This window comes from Ambystoma mexicanum, chromosome 5q (assembly GCF_040938575.1).
Source record: "Ambystoma mexicanum isolate Mex_15411 chromosome 5q, UKY_AmexF1_1, whole genome shotgun sequence".
Classification (NCBI taxonomy): Eukaryota; Metazoa; Chordata; class Amphibia; order Caudata; family Ambystomatidae; genus Ambystoma; species Ambystoma mexicanum.
The window spans coordinates 435,652,357-435,674,235 of record NC_090933.1 but is presented as its reverse complement, the minus strand read 5'-3'; the positions used below and the strand labels follow the sequence as shown (position 1 = coordinate 435,674,235).

General features: G+C 43.4%; 1 protein-coding gene across 4 annotated transcripts in view; it reads left to right on the top strand.

The window, feature by feature from the left end:
- ZNF521 (zinc finger protein 521) overlaps window positions 1–20,533 on the top strand; it is a 1,002,654-nt gene extending 982,121 nt beyond the window's left edge. For all 4 annotated transcript variants that reach the window (XM_069620932.1, XM_069620931.1, XM_069620934.1 and 1 more), the window contains one exon: window positions 19,712–20,533. In XM_069620932.1, coding sequence (XP_069477033.1) covers window positions 19,712–19,741 — 30 coding nt within the window. In that variant the 3' untranslated portion in view covers window positions 19,742–20,533. The remainder of the gene's footprint in view (window positions 1–19,711) is intronic.
- The last annotated feature ends 1,346 nt before the right edge of the window (window positions 20,534–21,879 follow it).

The following is a 21,879-nucleotide window of genomic DNA, read 5'->3' as shown; positions in this document are numbered from 1 at the left end:
TGTCGCAAAAAGGAATGAATTAACGTTTGCCAGTGTGATTTTATGCCCCCCAGTCCGACCCTGGTGAAAGACACCATGCACACAAATCAATTGACTCCACGGAAACCCACTAATGAAATGGTGACAGCTACTTAATATGCACCACGCCATTTCACAAAACCAGCACGCACAGTTCCAGGTAGAGAGGTTTCATGCCCAGGAAGGGGTGGAAAACTTTCTCACATGAGCAGTTGTTGGTGAAATATCACCTTGAATATGAAGGGGCCAGTACCAATGTAGAATGCCTTCATCTTTTGTGTAAATATTAATAAGAAAGGTGTTTAATCCAAAGGGGCATCACTGCTTCTGATGTCCTGCATGCCCCCATTGTAGTCTACATGTTTGTGAAAGGCCGTAGAACATATTGTAGAGCAGGGGTCTGCAACCTGTGGCTCTCCAGATGTTTTGGTCTATAACACCCAGGATCCTTCACCGTTGATTATGCCGTCTAGGGCTCATAGGAGTTGTAGTCCAAAGCATCTGGAGAGCCAAAGGTTGCAGACTCCTGCTTTAGATGAACGCAAACATTGTGTTTGTTTCAAGTGCTGGCAATGTCGGCATGCAGATCTCAATGTGTCCATAGCACACAACGCCATCTGCTGCAAAGGGAGGCGATTCTCGGGCCACCGACCCATCTAAGTGGCAGTGACTTCGAAAGCGTAAGGTCTGGCAGATGGAAGGATCCTGTTGTGGGTTATTCTTGCTTTCTCTCTCTCGCATATTAATTGTTTTATGCAACACTTGATGGTCAAATTGACGATTTTTTGGACGATCTAATTTTGAAAAAAACTGTTGCCATCCCAAAGAAATACCCCGATGTGATCTAACCACCTCACCAGTCTGATATTGATGTTTACAAGGCGTACACTTGACGGTGCATTTAATTGTTCATTAGCAGTTTAATCCAGGCTCATCTGACTTTTCAGGGTTCATTTCCCCACTTAAGGCAAACCGGTGCCCAGCCAGTGACGGCAAACCGAGAGCTATATAGTACTGTAAGAAGTTTGAAATAAAACAGGGGGCACAGCCACGCAACCTTGATTAGAAAGTATAATTTAATAGAAGACGTATTGAACCAAATGTATTGATTAACGCAGAAGATCTAGTGCTCTCATTGATTAAAGCCAGAGATTTAGTGCCGAAAGCGGCAAGCCAAGGAGCTGTTAGGGATGGCTGCAAAAGTCTGCTTTCTGCCGTCCTTGAGAATGTCTTCACAAAGAAATTCCTCTAATGTTTTGGGAGTAGGTCGAATGCGGAATATGTCAGCTTGATCCCGGAGGGCTGCCTCCTGTACTCTAATAGCTGTTATGAGCCTACATTATATCCAAGGAGCCATTTTCCTTGGGGGTGCTCGGCTCGCTCTGTGTCAATACTCCAGCATTTTAAGTCACGTACATTGTATGCTTCTGGGAACCGGGCAGGAGCCAGCCAGACTCATAATGGTCTGCATTCATTAATAAAGGCAGGAGCGTCTGTCCCTCCATCGCCCACAACAGGGATGCCTCCCGGGTCTGCTGGGACCTGTGCAGACGCATTTAAAGAGAGCTTCATTTCGAGTGGGCAGGAGATGAAAAGCAAGACTAGCAGCCATTTCCGAAGTATGCTCTATGCCTGAGCAGAGGGGTGACCTCACGGGCTCGGACCAGAATGCAGGTCAAAAGACACATTATCCCGCCGGTTGGAATCCAATTGCGTTTATGAAAAAGAGTGCTGCTGTGCTTAAAGACGGATGATAATGCCGAGCTCCGTTTGCAGCCTGAAACGGTGTTGTGCTTCGGTGTCCGCAGACGGAACCGCTGCTGGCACAACGGGCTGGTTGCATGGCGGCTGTAGGAACCCATTCATTTGAATATTATCTCGAAAGGTATTGGTGGCGTGCTTGTTTCTGTGTATGGAAGTGGCAGTAATTAGTTTATCAGTAATGATTGATGGCTGACGAGTCTCTTCTTGGAAAGGAAGAAGCAATGCCATGCTGCTGCAAGCCTCTTGCCATCTGTTGAGGGAAGGGTCCAGCGCTACTCTTTATATTCCTTTAGCTGCTGCTTTTTATGCCCACTGCAGCATTTATCATGTGATCAAGTGTCTCATATCGGACATATATGGGGTAGTCTTATGCCATTTTTGCTTGGGCTTGTTAGATGTTGACCAGCTGGTCCCGGTTCTTCCTAAGCATTTCACTGCTTCTGTGACTTATTTAACACGTTTACTTTTCTAAATGCCCCCCCCCCACACCTCCAATTTCGCATATCTCTCAAAACATGGCTTTTTTCAACAAACACCTGACCAAGGGCTAAAATTCCATTGGACGCACATACCGACACAGACCTCAACTCGCAGTACTGCGCTACTGTTAAAAGATGCCAGCCCAAATTCTGGCTACGCACACTCTGTATAGCACTCGGCTCTCCATGAGCTAGGTCAGCGCTTAAAAAAAAAAAAAAAGATTTGTGCTGTCTTCAATAGGTTTTACGGTTTTCATAGCAATCCAACAAGTTATGCTATGTGAATAGCACCTCCTATAGCATACACCAACGTTGTTGTTCTCCCGTTTCCCCTCCCTTGCCTTGTCGCGCTCTGGAACACTTGTGTACGAGCGCGATACAAATAAAATATCATATATCACATCTTTGCCTTCTCTCCTAACATTGTGTTATGCGGATGACACTCAGCTCTCCTTCTGGCTCCCCTCAGCCTCCTCTCCTCTCTTGATCATTCCTGATTGTCTGTCCGCAATTCAGGAATGGTGTGCCTTTAACGATCTTTGCCTGTACGCCAGAAATACTAAGATCCTCAAATACGTAAAACCATTTCATATGTTTTAGTGCTCTTGGGGTCCTTTCAATTAAAACAACATTGTCAATGTAAGATAATGGCGGAACTGGTCGGGGACCAATATACTAGCCTATTCCAAAGTCTCCTGGAGGACATCAGTGTTAAGGTTCAGTAGGAAGGGGTCCTGCTAACGAGAATTGTAATTGTTTATTCATTTGTATAGCGCACCTGGCCCTTGGGCAGCTGGGTGCATGTAAGGTTACATATGGCAGGGCCTCAATAGAGGAATATACTGTATGCAAATAAATACAAGTCCAGAATATATATACAAAAGAGTGAGGCCAAAAATTATGTGTGTGTGTGTGTGTGTATACATATATATATATTCTGGGATCCTAAATTGCTGTTCCATATGTACTGTGAGTTTTTTCGGGGAGTGGACAGGGAGTCATTGATCTAGGAAATTAAGCCATTTTTTGGCGGTAGACTTAAAGCAGTGGGAGGGGGATATGGCTCTTCGTGAATCTCTGATGGAGTTCCACAGTTGTGCAGCCAGGACTGGGAAGCTGGAGCCTCCATTTCTTTTTAGCTTGAACTTAGGTATTCTGAGACTGTTGGATTGTGCTGCTCCGATAGGTCGTGTGGAGGTATGTTTGGTGAATCTGTCTATGAGGTACAGGGGAGCCTTGTTGTCCAAGCATTTATGCGTGAGATTTAGTGTTTTGAGCTTGATTCTGTCGGTAATGCAGAGCCAGTTAATGTTGCATCTTATGTGAGATTTGCTGGATTTTGGGGATGCCTAGTGCCGCTCTTAAGGCATTGTTTTGTATTGTTTGTAGTTTGGTAGTGTTGTGTTTGCTTGTGCCTAGGTAAAGGGCATTGCAGTAGTCCACCTTAGGTAGGATTAAGGCTCTTGCAATAGTGATGCAGCTTGTTGTGGACAGGAATGTTTTGCAAGCGAAGATCAGTTTGCAGGCGTAGTTAGTGGCAGAGGCTGTTGCATTTATTTGTTTGTTGAGGTTGTGGGCGAGTCGAGGTAAAAACCTAGGGTCTTAACCTCCTTGGATACTTTGATCTTAATTCCATCAATGAGGATTGATTTGTATAGGGGAGAAAGTTTGTTCAGTCTTTTATGGAACCCAACAATTAAGAGTTCAGTTTTGTCATTGTTGAGACATAGGCCGTTGGTGGCCATCCAGGTTTGTATGATTGAGTAGATTTTGTTGATCATGGCTATGTCTTTGTCATAGTCACCTAGGATAGGAATGAGAATCTTGGTGTCGTCAGCATAATTGGTATATGAGACACCCAGATTGTCTAGTATGTCAAATGGGGGCTTTGTAAATATATTATACAAGGTAGGGGATACGCAGGAGACTTGTGGTACTCCGCAGGTAATGAGTACTGGGTCCGCTGCGGATGAGGGTGAAAAAACTCTCATGGATCTGTTATCCAGGAAAGAGCTTATCCAGGTGGCGGCCTCTTTGGAAAAGTGGGCTGCCGTTTTGAGGTGGTCGCACAGGACAGTATGGTCGATGATGTAGAATGCGGGCGATAGCTCTAGCGCAGTGGTATTCAAACTGTGGGTCGCGACCCCCTAGGGGTCCGCGGGTGCATCCCAGGGGGGCCCTGAGAGCTCAGCATGAAAATCTTTTTTTTTTTTTTTTTTTTTTAGATTGGAAGAAATGGGCAGGGGTGGCCCACATGGGCGGGCTGAAGCATGAAACTGTCTCAGGCAACAATGAAAAAGTGGCCCACAGTTGTAAATGGATATTCATTCCTTTAGTCACAGACTGGGCCTCATTACTACTATGGCGGACCAGTAACAACGGTGCTGGTAAGCTACCGGCACCGTTGCTACCGTTCCGCCATATAGAGTTGTGCTCGTGGGTGCTTGACAGCCCCCGCCAGGTCTGACCTCAGCTCGTCGGATGCACCGGCACCGTTATTAACGGTGCCGGTGCATCCGAGCTCCCCCTTCCCATTTGAGCCATATGGGGCTCAAATGGGAATGGGGATCTACCGGCACCTTCGAAAGGGCAATTATCATGTCCGCCTAACTCGGCATGACCTAGTAATTGCCCATTCGCGGGTGCCAGACCCGGATGCAACTCCAGTGGCAGCCGTGCCGGTTTTACCGGCACAGCTACCGCCAGAGTAGTTATGAAGCCCACTGTTTCAATAGTACCCAAAGGGGTGCTTTGTGTTAAAATGTAAGTAAATTGTGATATATTCAGCAACAATGGTCAACATTACTAACTGCATAGTTGCCCCTCACCCATTCAGGAGGAGCTAAGGAGCCAGCCCAGTGAAACAGTGAGCACTCCCTCAGCTGCTTTATCCAGCTAATGGAGTGCTCCTGGGCTGGCTGAACTGTCAAAGGGAAACACTGTTTCCCTTTGACAGTTCAGTTTAGTTCCCCAGCCGCACATGCTCACTGAGCCATGCAAGTGCTGGGGCGTTTTGCTTCGCCAGCATTGCATAGCTCATTGGAAATGCTGGCTGGGGCACTGCATGTCTGTATGTCCGAGGGGGAGCTCCTGCGCCTCCTCGCACATACGGACAGAGCAGCTGGAGCAGCACCCACACACAGGCTAATGCAGAAGGTACGTTTATGTTCATTGTTTTTATTTAAACATGTGTATGGATGCGTTATGAGTGAGTGTATGGTGATGGATGCTCATGTAAATGATAGAGTGATAGCTGTATGAATGTGCAGCGCCTTGCATATACACATAATCATGTTCATTGTGTTAGGACCAGTGGGGCCCAGGGGACAGGGATGGTATCTTTTTACCGGACATCTATCATTCAAAACCCTCTGCCTTGTCCACAAGGCTTTCTGGGGCCTCGGTCCAAAATACCTTCAGCTATTCCTCCGCAAATACCTCCCCTCTCGAGCTCTTCACTCCTCTACCTCCAACTCCCTCAGGGTCAGTCGTTTATCAAAGAAACGAGCTGGGGGTAGATCTCTGTCTTCGGCTGGGGCCTCCCTCTGGAACAGCGCCCTGCCACTCTAAAACTTGAGGAGAACCATCTTTCTTCCTGCACTTATCAGACCTACCCTGTCTGCTGCCTTAAACGTAGCACTTGCAAATTGCTGGCTGCACTACCACTGTTTGTTGCCTTTATTATTTATTTATTGTTATTTATCTGTTTCTCCTCTGCTTCGCACTTTCCACTTCTCCCCCCTTCCATGCACTTTTCCCCTCACACTTGCGCGTTCTCAATGTCACTGGGCCTTGTAAGATCGCTGTTTTATTCTCCTCTGTTCCCCTCCCTTGCCTTGTCACGCTCTGAAACACTTGTGTACGAGCGCGATAGAAATAAAATATCAATGCCTGCCCCCTGGACTCCCAGCAACAATTGCAAACTGTTTGGCTATTTACCCATTTTTTGTTAAAAGTATGCTCTACAATGCAACATTTTAACCTATTATTTAAAAAAAAATTCACAGGGGGAAACCCCCCCGAACCTCCCCTTAATGCCCCTCCACTTAAAAAAGATTCACCAGCCGCCACTGGCCCTCAGACTGTGTTGGGAACGGGATGGGGGAACCGAGGGACTATGGTGGGAGCACAATGGGCGGGAACCATGGGATAGTGATGGGAGCAGAGTGGGGAGAGCCCTGGGTGTGTAATGGGGTAGGGAGAGACCAGGGACTGGGTAGGAGTGGGATGAGGGAGCCCAGCGACTTTGATGGGAGCAGGTGACGGCGCGCAATATATACTGTCCATTTGGCATTTCTGGGGGGTCCCGACCTGCCCAAATTTTGCTCAGGGGGGCCCTGGCCAAAAAAGTTTGAAGACCACTGCTCTAGCGGGAAAAGGATAGATGCTTCTCCTTTATCTTTCCGGTAGTCTAGTTGATTCTTCAGGTCAATGAGGGCCGTCTTGGTCCCGTGTCTGGGCCTGAAGTCAGATTGGCGAGAGCCTAGAAGGTTGTTGCTCTCCAGATAGGCTTGAATCTGGAGATAGGCGGCCTTATTGAGGATTTTGAGTAGGAAAGGTACGGTTGTTATTGGCCTGTAGTTGGTGGGGATGTTGGGGTCTAAATTAGGATTTTCAGAAGTGGTAGTACCCAAGCATCCTTAAGATTAGCGGGTACTGAGCAGGATTTGAAGGAGGAGTTAATGAACGTGGAGATGAATGGAGCCATACTTTTAGCGGCTTCTTTGATAACAGGTGCCGGACATGTATCCCCTAGGCATTTGGAGGGTTTGAGGGACGATATCTTTTCCGCCTCAGCGGTAGAGATAGACCACTGCTCTAGCGGGAAAAGGATAGATGCTTCTCCTTTATCTTTCCGGTAGTCTAGTTGATTCTTCAGGTCAATGAGGGCCGTCTTGGTCCCGTGTCTGGGCCTGAAGTCAGATTGGCGAGAGCCTAGAAGGTTGTTGCTCTCCAGATAGGCTTGAATCTGGAGATAGGCGGCCTTATTGAGGATTTTGAGTAGGAAAGGTACGGTTGTTGTTGGCCTGTAGTTGGTGGGGATGTTGGGGTCTAAATTAGGATTTTCAGAAGTGGTAGTACCCAAGCATCCTTAAGATTAGCGGGTACTGAGCAGGATTTGAAGGAGGAGTTAATGAACGTGGAGATGAATGGAGCCATACTTTTAGCGGCTTCTTTGATAACAGGTGCCGGACATGTATCCCCTAGGCATTTGGAGGGTTTGAGGGACGATATCTTTTCCGCCTCAGCGGTAGAGATAGAAGTGAACTTGAATTGGTGACTTGGCTTGGTTTGTTTGGATAAGGATTCTTGTAGGATTGCTTTTTGAGTTTCTAGGGCAATTGTATGTAGGGTGGTTTTTTTAATATTGATTTTCTCTTGGAGGGAGGATATTTTATTGCATAGGGCTTTTTGGATGTCTGTGCACCACAATTTGTTTTTGATGCAGGAGACCTTGGGGGTGACTGGTGTTTCGAGTTCCCTTAGAATAGCGAAGATTACTCTGGTGCTTGAGCTGGCCTTTTCTATTCTGTCATTGAAGGTGTCTTTTTTTGCCTGAATGATTTCTTTTTTATACTTAGCGGTTAAGGAGGTGAGAAGGATCTTGTTCGGGTCAGTAGGGTTGTTTCTCTAACGGGTTTCCGCCAGTCTTTTTTCATGTGAATCATGTGCTCTCTTCTCTTTTCTCTGTGTCTCCCATGAATGACATCTACAGTGCTTTTCTTTTAAAACTAGCCCTGTGTAGAGGCTAAATAGCAGTCTTTAAAACCAGCTAACTTCTGCACTAAACCCTGCATTACCCGCTCCTGATTACCACGCGTACAAAGACACAGAAATGCTGTATTCCATATATACAAAACTGGACCGCTCTGTTCAGCTGTGGAAGGAACTAGAAATTATTTTGTTTGTTCTAGGGACCAGCAAAATCGCTCATAAAAAGGAATCTTCGCTTGAAAAGCATCTTATCAGAGCTTTTCTGCACTATGCAGGGGTGGACTGGCCTATAGAGAACTCTGGAGATTTCCCAGTGGGCCTCTGCACCCTGGGACTCCTTTGTTTTGTAACCCATTTTATTTCCAAATTATTTCATGGGAAAAGGGTTGGACTTGCTGAAAATGTGTAATATAGGGCCACTTTAAACATTATTTCCAGGGCCTCTTTTGTGGCCTAGTCCACCCCTGTCCATCAGCCCCGAAAGATGGACCACTTGCTTTTGGTATGAGGAGGAAATACTATAACCATACCCGTGACTATGTAGTCGACACACCAGTACCCGCTATTGTCTATCCACATACAAAAACGTTAGACGAAGACGATAACGGTGAATTGTTAGACACTTCAGATTGATATGGGGCACACACAGTTGCCGTATATTTTTGTAGTGTAAAAATAATGCTACTTCAGGTGTATAGTAGTATATGCATTTTATTGCAATCCTTCTGTTTTCAATTTTCACCGAGTGGATAGGGTCTGTCTCCACATTCAACAATTGAATACAAATGAGTCCGTCTTCAAAGGTAAAATATTTCTGGCTTAGGGAACCATAACTGAAATGGGGCATGTTTATTCTGTAGTGGAGATGTAAGTCTTTGTGGTTCCTAAACATAACTCTCAACAAGTAGATAGGTTTGTAAAAGAAGGTGGTGAAGGTATGGGTGTTAAGGGAATGGGTGGTTGCTCACTGTGAAGTGACTGTGTCTGGATGGATATGTGTGTTAGGGAGCTAGGTGGGTGACATTTTACGACAGTCATGAATAAAGCGATAGGAACATTCTTCAACAGTATGTACCTTTAATGTTTCGGTTTCTTCCGGGTTTCTAATGACACTTTTCATATATGGCTGCAGCAGGTACAGGAACACATTGATAATGTTGGAGGTGAAGGCTCAACGGTGTGGAAAGCACTTCTGAAATTAAGGCCTTTTTAGTGTGAGTGGGGTTGGGAGTAACATTAACTTAAAGTGCCTTTTCACTAAATGCCCTGTGCTTCTATGCACTGTAAGAGGAATAAGGTGTGTTATGGATGAATAAGAAGCATATCCACTGACACAGGACCTCACAGAAATAAATTGGTAAATAAGTAAATGTATTTGACAATTCTTATAAGAATCGATGGAAATTATGTCCATTCCCTGTTAGGACTTGGAAATGTGTTAAACACTAGATTTAACTAATCAAAATAAATGTTATTGATTTGACTCCAAGGATCACCTGTTGAAATAATGTTTATGGTCGATCTGCAACAGGTTTAAGTTAAAACTGTGGACAGCCTGTACAAAAGCTGATAGACCTTTGCTGCCAGAACCAAGACCAGGTTTGCTGGGAAAGAGCCCAAAAGAAAACCTGCATCTTTCATAAGATCTCAGTGTACTCTTTCCTTTCAACAACAATACTAGCAAGTTTTGTTTTGAAAGATCTAATCCAATGGGCCGAGGAGACGCAGAGGCTTAGCATTTTTCAAAATGGTTTCAGAAGGGGCATGGGCACTGCTACAGTTGTTCTTATTATTTATTTTACAGTCGACTGCCAAGTTCAACAAACAGTACTCGATATATTTGGCCGACCTTGCGTCCACTTTTTGTACAGTGGACAGAGGCTGTCTGTGGAGTAAACTAAGTAGTTTGGGAACACCTCAGGGTTTTTTTAACTATGCTTATTTTGTTCCTCTATAATAACAAGCTCAGACTTAGACTCAGCTCACAGTTTTTTATCAAGGGAGGTTCCTGTTGATACTGGACTTGGACAGCCGTGCGTCTTGGTGCCGATTTTATTTAATTTAGATCTGCCCCTTGTATTTTCTCAAGCCTCTTTACTCCAAGAATAGGGTATCTGGATGTGGGCTGGTTAGCCTACGCAGATGACCTTATCCTGATGGATGTTACCCCTTTTGGACTAAAGAGAAGGCTTGATTTGACACCCTGTTTAGTCAAGTGAAAACAAGCTTTTAATCCGGATAAATGCAGCATTTTGTGCTATAATCCCACTTTACATGGTTGATTAATGGAAAGAAAAATCTGCAAGCCGAAAGATTAATTTATTTGGGCTATCTTTTTGCCCCAAAAAGCTTTTGCTTTTGGTGAAGCGTCTTCTTGATGCAAGTATCTCCAGCTGTCCTTTATGGTTTCAAATTACTTTCTCTGTCCATTGGGAAATGGTTGGTCATTTATGAGGGTAAAATATGGTCCATGGTCCGGACACCCCCAACCCCCTTGCGCATGTTAAGATTGAAGCAGTTCGGTTGGAATTAGGCCTTCAAACTTGGTGGTGCCTCTATAAATGTAACAAATGAAGTCTTTACCACAAACTCTGTAGAAACGGTACTACCATTGAGATTTCTAAATTAGGGCAGTCTTTAAATTCAAAATCAGATAAGGCCTTGATAGAGTTTTCATTAGTGTGTGAATATCTTCTAACCGGGATTGAGATTTCTGAAATGGAACTCTGTTAAGAAAATATTTTGTTTCCTAGATAGGAGTGACTCCTTAGACCACCTTAAAAAATAATCACTGTTTAGGGATAATGTACACTATATGGAAGTGTCTCTCTCGTGGTTTTCTCCTAAGCCATATATACCTAAGACGCCGTCTTGTTCATCTTGGGGGAGGCTGCTAAGATTTAGATTAAACTTTTATCTCGCCCTGGCAGTTCTAGGCCGGCGTATTGGTTTAGATTTTAATAATCATTTTTGTAGGCTGTGCAAATCTAATAAGATTGAATCCTTGTATCACTTAATTTTAAAGTGACTCTCTTCTAATCAGGAGAATGTTTCTTTTTTAGTCGTTTTGTTTACTCTGTTACTGCTGTGTTCTCTGAGAATTCATGGCACAGATTAATGAGCACTTTACACATATTGTATTCTGTTGCCCTCTCAGCTTTTTTAACTGAGATTTTCATTCTTCTTGGTGATATCTCGAAATTAGTTAAAACTGTAATGAGTTTAAATGACTATTTGAGGAATAATAATGGAAGATTAATTATATAGTATTAACTTTTAATGGATTTTAATGTGTATTGTGTGGTGTATTTTATTGAATTGTTGTGTTGGTGTAATGTTGTTTTGTGAAAGGTTTCCTGAATGAAACCATAGCACAATAAAAATTTGAAATGAAATGAAAAAGGGCAAATCTATGCAATAAAGATTTTTAAAAAGACTGCTCCCTTATGGGAAATATTAGTAGAAATTATTGTTTAGATGAAAATATAGCACATATAGTAAGTCAAAATCAGGGGACGGGCAATGTGGCATTTTGAGTCAAAGGGTTTGTTATTATACACCCAAATCCTAAGGTTATTGTGCTTACTACTAAAGAAAAGAAAGAAGAGGTCTAAGGGAGTCATTAGGATGCCCTACAAAGTAAAGTCCACCGTCCAGAAAGCCTATTCTAACTGGATTTCTGCCCCTACCACTATGAACACAAGAACACACATATATAACTTTAATAGCAGTAAAATAAGAGCCCATGTCCAAAAGGAGAGAATGGTGGCTGGTTTCCAACCCCAGACAGGTGTTCCTTTATCAAAAGAAAGGGACTCCTTGCCCAGTGGCACAGTTCAAACCAGAAGAACAAATGTCTTTCTCCCTGGTTTGTTCAAACACTATCTCTCACTCTCTGGTTTTCTTCTATCATTGGGAACCGCCTAGTTCCGAAGTCCACACAAGGTGGTATTCTTGGTTTTCCCCACCAAGTAACTTCGCAATAATCTCTGCAGTCAATTATTGCCTGTGTTTTACCAGTTCCCTGGTGCCTCTGGTCGCATACCCTTCCTTGGGATTTGGTGTCTCTTAGCCCATCTTGCGGCTTGGTTTCGTTAACCCCGTCTTGGAATCTGCTTTCTTTCATTCCGCCTTGGGGTTTCGCTTCACTTACCCCATCTTGGTGTCTTGAGTCTCTCTCCATTACCTTGCTTTGTAGATTTGTTTCTCCTACCCCGTCTTGGGTTCTCAGGCCTCACAACTCACCTTGTGGTTTTGTTGCTCTCTTCCCACTCTTGGGTTTCTTGTTTTTTTCCCCACACTGGGATCTCTGTCTCTCTCCCCACTTATGGGTTACCAATCCCCCCCCCCCAACTTGGAGTGTGCCTGGGCCTTTCCACCGTCCTCATGATTCCCTGCAGCAAATGTGTACCTTGGGTCTCTATACAGTCCCCTCCGGGCTGACCTTTCAGTATACAGTTCCCCTCCAGGCTGGCCTTTCAGTACGCTGATGTGGGTTTTCTCTTCGACCTTTTGTCAGTGTTCCACGTCTTATGGTGGTGATGATCCCTTCCCACTAGTTACGGCGGGGTTCTGGCATCTGTTTCTCCTTACAACACTTGTTCGCTGCTTAGGCGTTCTCCACTGCTTGGGGTTCTCGTGTACCATTCTTCTCCAGCCTGTCTCTCTGCAGTGTTCCAGTGGCTTGATCGCACTCCGATCTGCCACGGCTGACAAGCTCTGGATTCTGCTTGCCACACCTTACAGGAGGAGATTCCTCCACCTCTGCGAGGTCCTCTTTTTTTTTTTTCTTTTTCAAGGTCCAATGTTGATTGGGTCTTTATCTTCCATGCAACAAGGGGATAGGCTTATTTTCCATTCTCGGTTTCAAGTTGATGACGTTCCATGAAGAGGATCAACAACCATACCAACCATTACTGTAGGAAGTTGTAAGTCATTGTACAAGTTAACATCCATATAACCAATAAATCTGTTAACTCCCTGAGACAAGGGAGAATAGCACATATTCCTTGCCACTGTCCCTTAGGGGGGTGTTAAACTTTGCATGGTCACAACCCTAGTCCAAAAGTGGGTGGATGCACCTTTGGGAGAGGGGACACATTCCCTGGATTGGTCACATGGCCCATTTTTAGTTTGCCAGTACCAATAAATCAGTGATAAATTCAATGATTTACTGGCAAATTAATTTACCGTTACCACCACTCTGTTCTGTGGGCTTACTCCCGGACTATTAGTGGTTGCACAGTGTTGTGACTCCCAATGTTTGCTTTTCCCAGAATTCCATGGGGATTCTTGATGGATTTACTGCAAGCAGTAATTCTGTGTGGTAAATCAGCTGATTTCTGGCCTTAAGGAGGAGTATTTTCCTCCAGCATTCTTCAAGGTCTCCACTTCAAGGTCAAACTCCGAAATTCAACGGTGCAGTAAAACGTGCCAGTAATTCTATTCCACCGCCCAAACCCCCATCCAAAATAATTGTTGGTAACAGAATTACTGCCACCTTTTTTGCACCGCCAGACTCTTAATGGGGGGGCTTATAGTTTCAGCAGTTTGGCACAGTATTTACTGTTAACGCCATAGAAGAGATATATTTTTTTTTTTTAACTAAGCCTTCTGATATATATATATTTTTTAATAGGTTGGTCATTTTGCAATTTTGGGTAAACACTCAAATTACATTTCAATTTATACGGGGAAATTACATTTTGGCAAACAGGAAAGTATTCCACCTCACCCAACTAAATTATGCAAACGTTTCACACATAGTGGCAATGGCAAGAGAGCACCACTTTGGTTTATCTTCGTTGTTTTAAAGCTTGAGGATTGGGTGCATTTGCGGGCAGCGGGGGAATCTAAACTGCCTGTCCCTGCATTCCATAGCATTTACGTACTGACGCAAGCAAATTCATATCTGCTCTCTTATTGATTGGTCTCTGAGTAGGACTCATACTATTACCCAAGTAGGCAGTCATGCTGAGAACACAGAAGTAATTTCAGATATTTACACTAAAGAATAGTCATCTGAGCTGTGGTCACCCTCTGCAAATCCTTACCTGCACAAACTCTTTGGCCTTGGAGAATGAATTAAATGAGCACACTTTCTATTCTAAGGGAGTATGAAGTTGGAATTGGAATAACATTTCATGGAACATTTGGAGGACATTATTCAGATATTGGGACCATTAAACAAACCAAATTATTCAACTGTATTTTTGGGTGACTTAATCGGATGGCGAGGTGACACTACAGATAGGGAAGCACTACTGTTACAACTAAATTTTAAATAATATTTATTTCACTGTTCACAATAATGAAGCGACTCAGATTAAATGCAATGCACTGGGTTGGGTTGTTTTTCACAACCTTAACATTAGGATTACCAACACTAGACCATGTATTTGGTCAGGCCATTAACTTGTGGAATTTTCTGTCCGGCTCCTAGGTAAATTGGATTAGGAATTGAACACTACTAAAAGGATGTTTAGTAGGAACTACCAAAGAAATCAAACCATGTGATTTCTCGTCATGCATTGACAAAAATAGGGAATCCACTGGGGTTTCCGATTACCCATGTGCTCTTGCCTCATCATATAGAACTATCCTAACTAACATGTTGGATATTGTATCCCCCTTTAAGGAAAAAAACCATTAGAGATGGTGCTTGCCATAACATCTGGTTCATTCATGACTTAGAAGTTCTCAAAGAAATCTCGACATATCAAATGGGTCTGGCAAAAATGTAAGTGCGATGGTATGACAGGGAACAGAGACGGATGCGTGCTGCACAACGAGTTTCCTGTTTTGATCATCGACACTACCATGGTAGCAAGCAGGCCACCGGTGGGCTACAGATACCTATGGCTGGACAGCGGTCTCTATTAACCCACAAGCCGTGGCACCTGTACAACAGGGTTACCGACACCAGCACTGTGGACCAGTATGAACCAAGGAAAATGCACTAGCAGTTGTATATGATGGCCGGGAAGCACTGTCTGACTTGCCTTGTGATATACAGGAAGTCTCTTGGCACTAACTGGCCCCCTGCTAGTATCCAGTCCACTATTGACAGCATGAGGTTTATTCCTCGGTTTTGACAACCTCTGCTTTTTCACAGGTAGCTCACCCACCATACTAGCAGCTTCTTTGGCCCTGAAGAAGGCTGGGCTCATCCAAGTAGATTCAGCCAGTTCAGCCGAAACTAGAGTAGGCCGTTCTTTTTCAACCAAGCTATGTCAACAAAAGAAGAATCAGCATTTACTGCCAGCTAAAATATGACAACTTTGCTCTGCCGTATTTGCATGTTTAAAAGTTACTTGGTAATAGATTGCACTACATGAAGAACTGTATTAAGAATTATATCCTGTTGATTGCAGGCTCTGTGTATGAGTATTTGTGCGTATATTTAGGTTCCCAACTGATTCTATACAAAATTCTGACTTGGATGCTGCTCTGATTGGTCAATGTTTGTGTTGCTTCGTTTTAACTCTGGTTGGTGATGTGTGTGGATCAGCAATGAGACAGGTCTTATGTATGCTTATGAATGTGAATGAAATAACATGAGTTTAGATATGCTAATTTAATCCATGGTAATTTGATGTTGGTGGTCATTTAAGCTCTATATATACACACTTAATGTTTGTGCCTGGGCAGACTCAGTATGGATAAACAAATATTCTGTAACTTACTGAGAATGTTATTTACTGATACTTAAATTGAAAGGAATATGGCAGTCAAGATTTTTTGTATATATTGTCTCTGATTTTCCACTTATCTCAATGCCTCCAAATACAGCTTGTGGAACACCTCACGTTTTGACATCGGCAAAAATGTAAGACATAAGACAGGAAGGGAACCAACCAGAAAGATGTACACACAGTCACCACCTAAACAGCCTGCTCCCTTGACCCTGACCCAACTGAATCAGGCTTGTCCCACTGGAAAAGGAACTCTAGACTAGGTACTAGACTACCCAAACAGCTTGCTCCCTTGTCCCAGACCCAACTGAATCAGGCTTGTATTTCCGGACTAAGGAACTCTAGACTAGGCACTAGACTACCCAAACAGCCTGCGCCCTTTGCCCAGACCCAACAGATTCAGGCCTCTCCTACCGGACTAAGGAACCTTAGACTAGGCACTAGACTTCCCAATCCACCAAGTGCACACCCACCTCTTAGCCACACTAAGAAGGAGCTCAAACACACCAGGCGCAACATGCACAAAAGGAAACCTAGCTGCAATCAAACCCCTTGCACCAAATCTTCTGAAACTTTGCCTAACAAGGTCCACACTAGCAATGACACCGAAATAACACAAAACCTCAAGGGAGGTCTCATCAACGCTAGATATCTAATAGCCCACGCCTCGGAAATTGCTGACATCATCACGTGTAACCAACTCGACTTCCTAGCAGTTACCGAAACATGGCTACATAAAGCCGCTGGCCCTGCCCTTCTGATAGCCATACCCCCAAACATTACCATCTTCAGAAAAGGAAGGGAAACATTCAAAGGAGGAGGCATAGCTCTTATCTGCAGAGCCAACCTCACCATCAAGGAAATAGACAGCCTCACTATGCCGTCAGCTGAACTACTCTCCCTAAAATTAGAAATCTCTGCCTCATGTACTATCACAATACACCTTATCTACAGACCCCCTGGTCCACTAGGCACCTTTGAAGAAGACTTAACCACCCTATTAAATACTAATGCCAAACCGGGTACACAAAACATCCTATTAGGCGATTTTAACTTAGGCTACAAGGACCTAAAAGACTCCAATGCCTCCACCATAGCTAACACTATTGGGAAGCAGGCTTCACTATTCGGAATAACGGCCCTACGCACTCTAAAGGCCGCACATTGGATTGGATCGCAGATATCAATTGCGTTTCCCCTCATAACAGCAATTGAACCTTGCATATGGACGGATCACTATCTGATTTCATTGACCATTTCAGACCTTCCCCAACCTAAATCTACCAAACCTCATGCTCCACCTGCCCTCTCCCGCTGCAAAAAAAATAACGCTCGCAAATCTTCTCCCCCTGATCCAACCTATCACTAATCACTCTAGCCAGATCTCTAACCCCTACGATCTAGTCGACCTGTACAATAATGCCATCAACTTGGCGATTGACGCCATTGCGCCGCTGAAACTCACTAAATCTAAACCTATTGCCCATCTGAACACCTGATTCACTCCCATGCTAAAAGCCCTACGCAAAGAGAAACGACATGCAGAAGCCTGCTGGAGAAAAAACCCTTCTCCCCACAACAAAAACCTTCTCACTGCCCTTACTAACAGCTACAAAAAACAAATCATTCAGGCAAAAAAGAGACCTTTAATGACATAATTAATAAAGCAAACTCGAATACCAGGGAAATCTTCTCCATTCTAAGAGAATTAGAATCCCCAATTGCACCCATAGACTCTTGTACCAAAGACAAAGCCTGGTGCACTAACATTCAAAAAGCCCTATGCAACAAAATCACAATGTTACAAGACAAAATATTAGCCAAAATATCCGCCCTCCACCACATTACCCTGTTTCCTCCGACTCAGCTGTGCTGAACCTGTTGGCTTCTCTGATCTCTGGAGTCAAGGATAGTGCCACCGTAGCCAGCTTGCCTCTCCGCCCGCAATATCAATGCGGGAGGACCCTGTGTACCAGTATGTGGTTATTGTCAATTGCCTGGTCGGGTAAACGGCTCTGGTGTTAGTCTGTTGTCTGTTACAGTGTAAGAAAGTGTTTGTGTGGGAAAGGGGGCTGAGGGTAGAGCTTCTAAATATCCTACAGCGTAGGATGGGGAAAAGATAATACAGGAAAGGGGATACCGCGTCTCAACACTCTGTCCTTCTTCCACTTCCCGGAGACCCCTCGCCCAGGTGATCCTCCCCCACTGGTCCACCCCTAGGAACTGGATCCAATAGCGATGGCCGTATCCTGGCAACCAGGATGGCGGATATCCGGGGACCAGAGAGTGAGATACCTTCAGGTTTCTCGCAATAAGGACACAACAGGCTTTCTCCAACAAGACCCTTACTGCACGTGAAAAAATCAAGGAAGACTTGATAGCTAATTCATCAATGAATACAGTCGTTTTGTTTGCTAACTTGAGCTATAGCTCACAGAAAGTAACTCACACATTTCGTCACACAGAATTTACATTCCATCCTATAACAGTGACAGAAATGGAAAGTGTCTTGAGAAAACTGTGTCCCACCTCTTGCTTTGGAGATGTAATCCCTTCTAAACTGCTTTTAGGAAACATCAAAATATGTTCTCCCTTTTTCACAGGTTTCATTAATTCATCCTTTGCATACAATAGCATACCTGAGGCCATCAAGGAAGTCCTAGTGACTCCATTAATGAAAGAAACCAGACCTTGACCCAAGAGATACAGCTAACCTCGGACCATTTCACACTTTATACTTGAAGTGATTGTTAAGATAGCTACTCAATAATTTCAAGGATATTTGGCTAATGCTTGCATCCTACATCCTAGGCAGGCTGGCTTTCACCCGCATTACGACACTGAGAGCACCTTGTTGGACTTAAAATCCAACATGTTGAACATTTTGGACTGAGGGAAATCGGGATTATTGATCTTGCTCGACCTTTCAGCGGCTTTTGACCTTCTTGACTACAACCACCTATTGGCTACCCTTGTTACAGTATGGAATTGTTCTGAAAATGTGATTAATTGGGTCCAGTCATTTTTAAGTAGCATGAGGTCATCTGTACACTGGGGTGACACTATAATCTGGTTCGGCCCCCATAATATATGGAATCCCCCAGAGTGCATGTCTGTCGCCGGCATTGTTCAACATCTACATTAAGCCACTCGGGCATTATGTGTGTGCTGGTCACGAACTACGCCGATGACGCATAATTGTTGCTCGAGTTGGATGGCACATACAAGACAGACGCTGACAATCGGAGTCTTATTTACCATACTATCAAACATTGGATGTCGTCTCATTGGGTGCCTAAACAGCTCTAAAACTGAGCTTTTGATATTTGGGTCTTCCCAATCTAGGACCAAACTTTCTCCCAACTACTCGAGCTTCACTATTGAGAATTCCTCCTTTCCTGTTCTGGATAAAGTGAAAACATTGAGTGTCATTCTGGAAGCATCGCTGGATGCTGACAGCGATCCCTTTAACTGCTGCTTTTGTCACAAAACCCAACAGAAGAAAGCATGAATAACATCCTTTAAAGCAACAGCAACCTCACAACCATGGCACATTTCTACCAACCCACCCACACCCGCCACCTATATACCATTCTGAACTGGTAATCAGTGCTTTGTGACTATTGGTGTAACACTGAAAAGTATCCCCTTTTGATTGCTCTATCTGTACTATTTGTTGTATGCAGGATTGTACAACTCGAGGGCCAGATCCATGTCGGGTTTTAAGCATACCCCTGATTAATATTCATGAAATGAATTTGCATACAATGATTCTAAACAGCACAATTTTTCCTCATGAATATTAATGAGGGACATCCTGAAAACCCGTCCGGATCACGTTCTTCGGGCCTGGAGTTGGACAACCCTGTATATGGCATGGTAAAAGAGCTACAAAAAATCTGCTGAGTTTTGGAATAATTGCCTTCTTCTCAAAAAAACGTTTGCTGCAGCTTGAATGCAATGCTTGTAATTCTCTGTGAATGTTTGTTACTATAGTCAGTACTAAAAGTTTTTTTTTTATTCTTCGTTTTGTAATTACAGAATCACACAATGTCTCAACACAGCAGCTAGTGCAAGGCCCCACCGGATGAATCCACTGCGGCACAAGAAAAGGGAACATGTACAAACTCTTTGCACGGAAATTTTGCTGTTTATGTATATTATTCAGAAACATTGTATTGTACCATAAACCTTGTATTATCAGAACTGTTGGATGTCCCTGTGTTTGGGCGTTTGAGCACCGGATAGATTCCTGTATATAAAGTGTTGCACATGTATTATGTTGTCCAATACTGAAAAAAGGTCTTCTAAAGACGGCGGACTTGGGCCTTATTCTATCAAGTTCAAAACGTGAGGGAAAAAGGCTTAAATAAAGTGTTATTTTCTCGAGGAGTGTAAAGAAATAGCTAATTAAATTGCAGCTGTGCTTTGCATTCCATCTTAATTTCTTCTTCAGTCTAGACTCTGTCTTTTGGTATACCCATGGTTGAATCCAAGATTTTTAATTTTTTTTTATCATTGCATACAATCCATGAACAATAAGAAATTCTCAGCAGAGCAGAATTTCACACTTGATAAGGCCCATATACATATATTTTAAGCCTTGCGATGTGATGGATAGCATTACCATATATGCAATAGTTGTTATGTAGATTATCCCAAAACATTTTATTTCTCTTCTGAAAAAACAACACATTTGAAGCTTTGGGTGTTCAAACTTTTCTTAAATGATTTCACAAGCGCCAAATTCTTGAATCAGTTGAACTCTCCTGTATGTTACTGTTATAAATGTTTACTCTGCGGTCTGAACCTGGAGATTACTGGAATTGTTTTCCAAGAGGAAATAAATTCAATTTACCATTATGTACGCGTGTGGTTGACTTGATGTCTATTTGTTCATTCTCTAGTTTGAGCTAATAAAATATTATATGTGGCATCTTCATAACTGAAGCCTGTGTGGAGAGATTGCAGCAAACATGGCATTTCTTCTGCTGTACACTGCAGCCCTGATAAAAGTGCTTGCTAAAATGACTCATTGAATCCTATCTTGTCTTTGTAAGTCCCTACTTTTGTGAAATTCCTGATAAGCGCACAGTGCTCATCGGTTCTCGGTAATATACCACAACTGAATACTAAGTAACAGTATGAGACCATAATACCTACAGGCCGTTGTCCGAAAGCATTGGTTGTTGTCTGTTGAGGATAAACAATAAGAATGCCTGGATAAACCATTTCACAATATCTTTTAGAATACATTACCTAGAGCAGGCATAGTCGGCCAGCCACCGTCCAGTATAGATAGCCTACAATTCCCATAAACCCTCACCATTGACTTTGCTGGCTGGGACTGATTGAAATTGTAGAGCTAATCCAAGCAAATTGAATCTGGAGTTATTAAAGCTGCTTGTTCAGATCCAGGGTCAGTGCAAGGATTATTTCCACCCTATTCAAAGTGCCATTTTGGTGCCCCCGCCATTCCATTGGAGGCAGATTTGATGTTTATAAAATCATAATGCCCTCTAACCCCCACCCCGGCTCTCTGCTGCTGGTGATGCTCTAAACAGCTGCCTAGAATGATCCGATTATAGACCCAACCTCGTTTAGAGCAAAAGAAGCAGCACGTCCTATCATTTAATATCTTGTCATTTCATATTCTGCAGTGGAAACCTGTACAGAGTGTCCAACCCTTCAAGTTCAGAATGTGGCAGCAAATATAACCATGACACTAAGTAAATGGGTGTGATTTGTACATGCCAGCCACCGCTTTGAGGCCAGAAGTAACATTTCCACATTTGGTAGAGGAGCCTTAGAAGACCCTTCTGCAGGACTTTACATCAGTCCAGGTCTTAACCATTCCATTATGGTCTGCTGCGTCAGTGGTGTGTATGAGACCGTGTTTGTAAAATAGATGAAATTACTTTGGATTTCAGTTGCTTTATAATGTGTTGCATGATGGGTTAATGCAATTTGGTTCAATTTACTTTATTTCGGTAAGAAAAGTATTCTTCCATAAAAGGTCTCGCTGCATGACTCAATGAGCAGAAAACATAAAACAATCATAAAATTAATGGAATGATGAAATAGAAATAGGGTTAAATAAAATGAAACACAAGTTCAACAACAATCATAAACCCCCTGGTTTATATCTACAAGAAACTACCAGCCCTGTTACTCCATACCTTACGGAGCCACTAGTTGAACCCATATTT